Raw genomic sequence first — 8473 nt, forward strand, 5'->3', positions numbered from 1 at the left:
TATATACCCTTTTTTTTTAGATTTAGACGTTTAACCAGATTTATTAAAGAATTCAAATAATGTTGAAGATCTCTTTTTTTTTCATTTCAAGTTTAAGAATCACAAATTAGCCTCAGAGGGCTTTACAGTCTGTACAGCACACGACATCCTCTGTCACTGGAAAAAGAAAAACTCCTCAAAAAACAATTTAACAGGAGAACAATAGTTCAGGTGAGCATGCTACTGGGTTCCGTAGCTGGTTCCCATCGACACCTGTATCATAAAAAGAGAAATAAAAAGATTGATTGTACAACTAGCCCAAATTATTGTAAGCAGTAAGGACTGTAAAATGTGAAACTAAAGGATCGACCACTTACTGATTCAGTGACAGCGTCCTCATTTAGATATGTGACTTTATGTTTGCTGTAAAGATCTCTTTTTCTCACGCATGTCAACATAAACCAGTCAACGACCATGGGAACCTGCAGGAAAACACACACACACACACACATCCTGTGTATCATTGCTTCTTTTGCCTTTCTTTCTAGAAAAGGGCATTTCATTTAACGCATGGCATGAATGCAGGACCGAACCGGTCGACTCACCAAACTGAGGAATGACAATGCTGCACCCAAGTTCACTATGGTTGGTACAATTCCAAATTTCCCTGCCTGCAAGATAAAAGAACACCCAGGTGCTGTTAAAGCAGAGAGAACACACACACTTTGTGTCACTAACTCTTTGCAACGTCAAGATTTAATCTGGCCTCACGGTTCCAAATACGACGACGTCAAACCGGATCCCGTATGCTTTGATTAAGGTTCTTGTTTCCTCTCCGTCTTTGGTCTTGTAGTATTTTGCAAACCTAAAACCAGTGTTTGTTTTGTTTTTTTACCAGCTCAATCCATTTATTCATAAGCGTTTGTTAAAACATGGTTTCACCTGAAGTTGTATCCAGGAGCCACATTGTTGACGGGGTGTTTGCTGTCCAGCCGGCGGAAGCTGTACTTGGGGAAACATTTCCTCGCCCACCAGTCCAGGTCACAGCTCCAGTCGATGATAATACCGAGGACACCACCCTTCATCAACAAAAAACACAACTTTGACACTGTACATAGTTCTATAACTGAAACCCAAGGGAGGGAAGAGATGAGACATATTAAACTGTGTGTATTCACCTTCACAGCCATGTCTCCAAAGTCCTCTCCAGCCTCTGAAACGATGTGTTTGAGGCGGAATATGGGACAGTCGGGGTCTGTTGTACGATTGAACTCGCACCTCTTCAGGTATGAGGAGTTAACATGTGACCCTATGTTTCTTCTGCAGGAAGAAAGACGTATATATTTGATATAATGGCACACAATAAAACAGAACATTTGCATAATCTCCATTGATGAGAGCCTTTCTGTCACACTCAGACACTGACTTGTGGTAGTTGAACTTCGGGTACGTTATGCTGTTCTTGATCAACACGGTGAAGTTCTCTGCTGCAGCCAGCAGTGCATGTCTGTGGGACACAACGTGTCAAGCCATATCTACAGTATGCTTCTTACTTATGAATACTATAACAGCGCATATATATATATATATATATATATATATATATATATATTCTTACTCTGGCAGCTTAGTGTCTATTTCAAGAGGGCACCAGGAGAGCACTTCACAGGTCTGGACAGTGGTGGAATAGTTCTCACACAGCCCCGACCGTATACCTGAGAAGAAAACCAACGTCAGCTGGTGTTTGCTGTGTGGCGTCACATCATTAATAGCTGATGTGTTAACGCTTATTGATGGACCTACCGTTGCCCCGGGGATCACTGTATCCCTCGATACAGTCACAGTCATCCACGCAAGTAGAAGAGGGGTCTGGAAGCTGGAGGAGAAGTCACCATCGTTAATCTGTCTCCTGATGGTGCACCACAGAACACCTGAGGAAGTCTGTTCTACCTGTTTGACTCCTCCCCCTGCAGAAGGGGGAGGAGTTCTTTTTATATAATTATTTTATATAATTTACCATCATTAATGCTTTACCTTTGCCTGTTAATAAATATCTGGTTAAAGTCATCAGTTAACCAGATAAGTTATCCAATCATCTGCTGGTTCCAGCTTTCCAAAAGTGAGAATTACATAATCTAAACTGATCTAACTGAAGTATGTTTGGGTTTATGGAAACTTGTGATGGACATTTAAAAAAAAAAATGTTTCCGGCACATTAGGCTAAATTATCAATCGATTTGTTTGACATATTAATCAATAATAAAACTGATCATACCTAAAAGACACACTAGCATTGGTGACTCACCTCAGGACAACGTGACTGAGTTTGAAGGGGGGTAATAACCATATTGGTTAAAACAAAGAATGAATTTTCGCCCTGTTAGACACAAGAGAAGCACAAATCAGTGTTACTCCCAGTCAAACTGTGTGGGTCGGTTGAGCACGTGTTTTTGCAGTAAAGATGAAATGTCTGGTTAAATACCTGAGACGGGATAACGTAATCAGCCACGTCCCAAAACCGGGGGTCCATGTCAGACGTGTTGGTGAAGGCGAAGCCTTTCACTTTGGTGGTGACGCTGCTGACGACAGAGTCCGTCTCCTGGTAGCCCTTCTGCACCACACACACATACCTGCGGACGTAGAGCGACACCAGGCAGCTCATCACAGCAGTTCTTCACGACTAGATCAGCTTTATGTCCACATGCCCCCCCCCCATCACTTGTTACTTACCCCACCACATACAGCACCACCAGAAACTGGGTGAACCTGAAGACAAATCCCACCCACAGGTTTGGAATAAGCAGTGTTTTTGGTGTTTCATAATCAAACATGTAATGCAGACAGCTCTGGAAGCCGCCTGCAGACTTGCTCATCGCTGCTGCACCACACACCAGAGACGGACTACTGAGCAGTAATGATGATGATGATGATGATGAGAGGCCGTAGCTTATTCAAATCATTGAATTCTAATCCATTTCTGGCATCAGCACGTTTTACATGTAGTGGACATGTAGTCGGTTTAAACAAAACACATGCAGCAGAGGCTGGACAAAAGCACTTTCCACATCTTCAGAGAAGATCCAGTGCAGAAATACATTTGCAGAGAGACGGTCAGTGTCATCGTCAAACATTAAGAACAGGTGATCTTTGCAGCACTGTTAAAATGATCCAGAAAACCTCAAACACGCACAGTAACAATAGAACAAGGAAGTGTGGTTAGAGCAAGGACATCATAATCATACTTCAGCAAATATTATCTGTATGTATTTATACATATATATATGTCTGATGGGAGTAGTCCTTGTCCTGTCACCAGTGGTTTTTTTATGAACATATATATATATATGAACATGTCAAACTCACAGAGTGTTGAAACCACCCATTACTCTATTAATAACTATAGTGCATGTGTAACACTCCCTACAGTACTCGTGATACTCGGTTCATTCACAGGAACTCTAGTGGTCTATTCAGAGGAGCTTCTGCAGTAACCACAACGAGCCTTTGTTAGACTCACCACACATTTACATGCCGCACTACAAACTGTTGACCGATTAAAGCGAGTGTGCAAACTGAGGAGCGCGTTGGTCGACACCTGCGCTCATTCCTCTTCACATCAGGAACGCAGCATTTACATCTCGGCTGCACCACATCACCGCAAACGTTGGATTCCTATTATTCACAATAAGAACACTTGACACCAACGCCGATTAAGAACCAGTTTTATTTTCTTTACACACATTGACTTCCATGAACACAGGACAGATACAATGTCACTTTGGTCCAATGGTACCGCAGATATAAAGTCTGTATAAAAGAACCATCTCAGCTCATATAGACACTTTGGCTTCCCACTCGTCAGGGTGTAGCTTGCCTTCAATAAAATAGTTTTTCAACCCGCCCCCTTTCAAGTTTCCTTTAGTTATGAAGTCCGTGATGTCACAGGTAAGAAAGAAAGGCTACAGTAGACTCTGTGTATATACATATATATATATATATATATATATATACATATATATATATACATATATATATATATACACATATACATATATATATATACATATATATATATATATATATATATATATATATACATATATATACATATACATATACATATATGTATATATATATATATATATATATATATATATATATACATATATATATATATACATACATACATACATACATACATACATACATACATACATACATATATATATATATATATATACACACACACACACACACACACACATGTGGATATCTTTCATTGGACAACGTAGACACAAAGACATGTTAATTCATCATTAAAACTCATGAAGTACAGTCAATATGCTTCGTGTTTCAGTGCTGAATTTTCAAGTACGATATGAAGGCATCTACATAAAATCTAGAAAAATAATAAAAGTCAAGCTACAGTGAAACGTAGACCAGGAGAACGTCCGCGCTCACATTCTCCAGTTGAACCCATCAGGATGAGGCTGACATTATTGGAAACCAGCCATCATGTTCGCTCATCTGCCGCTCTTTGATAATGCAAATAACCAGCTCTCTGCTCCAGCCGTGTGTGAACCGTGTCCGCTGCTTGAACCGCTAAATGTACGACAACAATGTTCCGGAGGAAAGTCTGCAGCGCGGCCATTTAAAGGGCCGATTCGACACAGCTGCTAAAACAGGTCCACGGACTTCATTTGTCCAAAATCAAAGTCCAGCCCCCCGTCGTGCAGGTTGCCTTCGTTTGCGTTGTCGAAGCTGTTCTTCCCGTGGATCTGTTTGAGGTGCTTGCGGAGAACTGGCTTGTGAGCGAAAACCATGTCGCAGTAGTTGCAGCGGTGCGGCTTGTCCCCGCTGTGCAGGTTCAGGTGATCCAGCAAAGAACACTTTTGGGTGAAGGTCTTACCGCAGATCTTACACTGGAAGGGCTTGATGCCGGCATGGACGCGCATGTGCCGGTGCAGGTTGCCCTTCTGCGTAAAGGTCTTGCCGCACAGCAGGCACATGAACAGCTTGTGCATCTTGAGGTGGTTGGCGTAGTTTTCCAGCTGGCGGAAGACCCGGGCGCACTTGGGGCACTGGTGGTACCACTGGAGGGGCTTGTCGTAGTTCCTCTGGTGCACGCTGTGCTTCTCCGCAGGAGGAGGACCGAGCGGGTATCCGGCCACGCCGGGCGGAACCGCCAGCTCGCTGCCACGACTGTCCACGGTGGAGTTGATGAGAGAGTGCTGGGGCTCAGGAGAGTGCAGTGCAGGGGGAGCAGGACTGGTGAGGAGGTTACCAGTGATGGAGCTCTCTGCTACGTCAGACACGGACTCCACTTTTACTATAGTGATGTCACTCTCCACCACACCCTGCTTTGGATGTTTGCCTAAGGTCTGAAGAGGGGACGCAGGCTGTATGATCACGTCGTTGTCGTTGTCTTCGCTGCCATCGTCCGCGCCGCTGCCGTCGGCGTCGTCGTCTGCGCCGCTGCCGTCGTCGCCATTGTTGTCGTCCCCAGCCTGCATCACCTCCTCCTCCTCCTCCTCCTCCTCCTCCTCCTCCTCCTCCTCCTCCTCCTCCTCCTGGTGAGAAGTCCGAACCTGAGAGCGCTCTTGCTCTGTCTGGGCCTGGGAGGTCAAACCGTCTTTCTTCTCCCTCTTCATATCCACATCCACCTCCAGCTTGCGTGCAGACTGAGGTTTGATGAACTTGCTGAGAGCTTGAGTGCACTGCTCCACAATGTGGCCCATTTGGAGGAAGCTGGCCACCGTCAGGTAATTCACAAGCTCCAGTTCAGGAAACTCCAGCTGACCCGTGTAGCAGGACAGCAGCAGCTGCCGGCCCACTTCCGCCTCCTGGATCATGGAGATCTGGACCTCCCGGGAGTCCTGCTGAAGGATGAACTGGTCCCTCAAGAACGAGGAGCCGGCTGCAAACACCACCTTGTGACCGGGGACCTCCAGCTGGTTGATGCGCACTCTGACATCACAGAAGCGTTTCTGGTGTCGCAAGAGGTTCATCTTCTGCAGCATGGAGTCCCCAAATGTGGAGAAGCGGAACTGTAGGATCACTTGGTTCTGGGCCATAGTGAACCGAGGGCCAGCAGCAGCAGCAGCGCACCTGTTAAGGACAAATACAGACCGGTTTCTCTCCTGAACAGCACAACATACAGTGGGGAAAAAAAGTATTTAGTCAGCCACCAATTGTGCAAGTTCTCCCACTTAAAAAGATGAGAGAGGCCTGTAATTTTCATCATAGGTACACTTCAACTATGAGAGACAGAATGGGGGGAAAGAATCCAGGAAATCACATTGTAGGATTTTTAATGAATTAATTGGTAAATTCCTCTGTAAAATAAGTATTTGGTCACCTACAAACAAGATTTCTGGCTTTCACAGACCTGTAACTTCTTCTTTAAGAGGCTCCTCTGTCCTCCACTCGTTACCTGTATTAATGGCACCTGTTTGAACTTATCAGTATAAAAAACACCTGTCCACAACCTCAAACAGTCACACTCCAAACTCCACTATGGCCAAGACCAAAGAGCTGTCAAAGGACACCAGAAACAAAATTGTAGACCTGCACCAGGCTGGGAAGACTGAATCTGCAATAGATGAGCAGCTTGGTGTGAAGAAATCAACTGTGGGAGCAATTATTAGAAAATGGAAGACATACAAGACCACTGATAATGTCCCTCGATCTGGGGCTCCACGTAAGAGCTCACCCCGTGGGGTCAAAATGATCACAAGAACGGTGAGCAAAAATCCCAGAACCACACGGGGGGACCTAGTGAATGACCTGCAGAGAGCTGGGCCCAAAGTAACAAAGGCTACCATCAGTAACACACTACGCCGCCAGGGAATTCAAATCTTGCAGTGCCAGGCGTGTCACCCTGCTCAAGCCAGTACATGTCCAGGCCCGTCTGAAGTTTGCTAGAGAGCATTTGGATGATCCGGAAGAGGACTGGGAGAATGTCATATGATCAGATGAAACCAAAATAGAACTTTTTGGTGAAAAACTCAACTAGTCGTGTTTGGAGGAGAAAGAATGCTGAGTTGCATCCAAAGAACACCATACCTACTGTGAAGCATGGGGGTGGAAACATCATGCTTTGGGGCTGTTTTTCTGCAAAGGGACCAGGACGACTGACCCGTGTAAAGGAAAGAATGAATGGGGCCATGCATCGTGAGATTTTGAGTGAAAACCTCCTATCAGCAAGGGCATTGAAGATGAAACGTGGCTGGGTCTTTCAGCATGACAATGATCCCAAACACACCGCCCGGGGCAACCAAGGAGTGGCTTCGTAGGAAGCATTTCAAGGTCCTGGAGTGGCCTAACCGGTCTCCAGATCTCAACCCCATAGAAAATCTTTGGAGGGAGTTGAAAGTCTGTGATGCCCAGCGACAGCCCCGAAACATCACTGCTCTAGAGGAGCTCTGCATGGAGGAATGGGCCAAAATACCAGCAACAGTGTGTGAAGACTTACAGAAAACGTTTGACCTCTGTCATTGCCAACAAAGGGTCTATAACAAAGTATTGAGATAAACTTTTGTTATTGACCAAATACTTATTTGCAAATAAATTATTGTGATGTGATTTTTCTGGATTTCTTTTTCTCATTTTGTCTCTCATAGTTGAGGTATACTTATGATGAAGTAACCTCTCTCATCTTTTTAAGTGGGAGAACTTGCACAATTGGTGGCTGACTAAATACTTTTTTTTCCCCCACTGTGTATATATAGTGCGAGTACTTCAAATGGCAGGTAGGATGGCTAATTAATGTCGTCACCACCACCTGAGTCAAGAACAATCCTCATGGTCTTCATCAAAACAGGCGCGTGCTGCTCTCGTGGATAAAGTGAGCCTGAGATCCAAACGTGACGTTAGCTAGCTAACGTTAGCTCGTCAGTTTGGCGTTCATCCTCTCATACACATGGTAAGAACATCGGTAACGTGATGCTAACTGGTTTACCTGCTAGCATCACTGACGAGCAGCGTGTCAGCGAAACCATGAACGTTACCGTTACATTATCGGTTTCCTTTAAGGGGGGATAGGCGACGTTAGCCTGCGGTTTAACGAGACAATCAGGTAGTCTTGTATAAAGCGACCCTCCATGCCTAGCGTTAGCTAACAGCTAGCGTTGTATGTAAACAATCAATCACAAGTCCCCTCCGTGTTTCCTTTGGCCTACTCCACACTCGAGCTGACGTCTCCAGCTGTCTGCTAACATGCAACACTTCTGACTAGCTGTCTGTATCACAAAGTGTTCACTTTAACGGAACCTGGTAATGCGTGTTTTGTACCTGTTAACCCTTCGTAAACAAGCCAGTTAGAGGAGGGTCTTCATCGGCAGGAGTCTGTCGGACCGTCAGGGGAAATGAAAGAGCTGACCCGGATGTAAAACCTATTTAAAGGGCCAGTACAACCGTACGGGCTCACCTCTCATCCCCTCATCCTCACCTCTCATTCCCACTCTTCACCCCCTCATCCTCACCTCTCATCCCC

The 8473-nt window shown here is 45.0% G+C and overlaps 2 protein-coding genes across 2 annotated transcripts; both read right to left on the reverse strand.

Annotated features, from left to right (window-relative positions):
- Positions 1 to 58: 58 nt before the first annotated feature.
- Positions 59 to 2852, reverse strand: p2rx4b (purinergic receptor P2X, ligand-gated ion channel, 4b). The gene is made up of 12 exons (XM_068720763.1): positions 2710 to 2852; positions 2462 to 2609; positions 2285 to 2356; positions 1783 to 1855; positions 1598 to 1694; positions 1406 to 1486; positions 1158 to 1299; positions 922 to 1058; positions 751 to 844; positions 585 to 650; positions 357 to 461; positions 59 to 252 (listed from the first exon to the last, which is right to left on the reverse strand). Exons 1-12 carry the CDS (start codon positions 2850 to 2852, stop codon positions 220 to 222), a joined length of 1191 nt encoding a protein of 396 aa, XP_068576864.1. The 3' UTR covers positions 59 to 219.
- Positions 2853 to 4224: 1372 nt separating this feature from the next.
- zbtb26 (zinc finger and BTB domain containing 26) lies at positions 4225 to 8432 on the reverse strand. The gene is made up of 2 exons (XM_068720762.1): positions 8272 to 8432; positions 4225 to 6087 (listed from the first exon to the last, which is right to left on the reverse strand). Exon 2 carries the CDS (start codon positions 6051 to 6053, stop codon positions 4656 to 4658), a length of 1398 nt encoding a protein of 465 aa, XP_068576863.1. The 5' UTR covers positions 6054 to 6087; positions 8272 to 8432; the 3' UTR covers positions 4225 to 4655.
- Between the last annotated feature and the right edge of the window lie 41 nt (positions 8433 to 8473).

Source organism: Cebidichthys violaceus, unplaced genomic scaffold (assembly GCF_023349555.1).
Source record: "Cebidichthys violaceus isolate CVI_PGR_0920_01 unplaced genomic scaffold, fCebVio1.0.p SCAF_26, whole genome shotgun sequence".
In the NCBI taxonomy this organism is placed as follows: domain Eukaryota; kingdom Metazoa; phylum Chordata; class Actinopteri; order Perciformes; family Stichaeidae; genus Cebidichthys; species Cebidichthys violaceus.

Excerpts from the sequence above, each read along its gene's own strand:
- p2rx4b (XM_068720763.1), bottom strand. The coding sequence starts at position 2,852 with ATGAGCAAGTCTGCAGGCGGCTTCCAGAGCTGTCTGCATTACATGTTT. Across the intron at positions 462-584 it reads CATTGTCATTCCTCAGTTTG|GTTCCCATGGTCGTTGACTG; the intron begins GTGAGTCGACCG and ends GTTTTCCTGCAG. Across the intron at positions 253-356 it reads AGGACGCTGTCACTGAATCA|GTGTCGATGGGAACCAGCTA; the intron begins GTAAGTGGTCGA and ends TTTATGATACAG.
- zbtb26 (XM_068720762.1), bottom strand. The coding sequence starts at position 6,053 with ATGGCCCAGAACCAAGTGATCCTACAGTTCCGCTTCTCCACATTTGGG.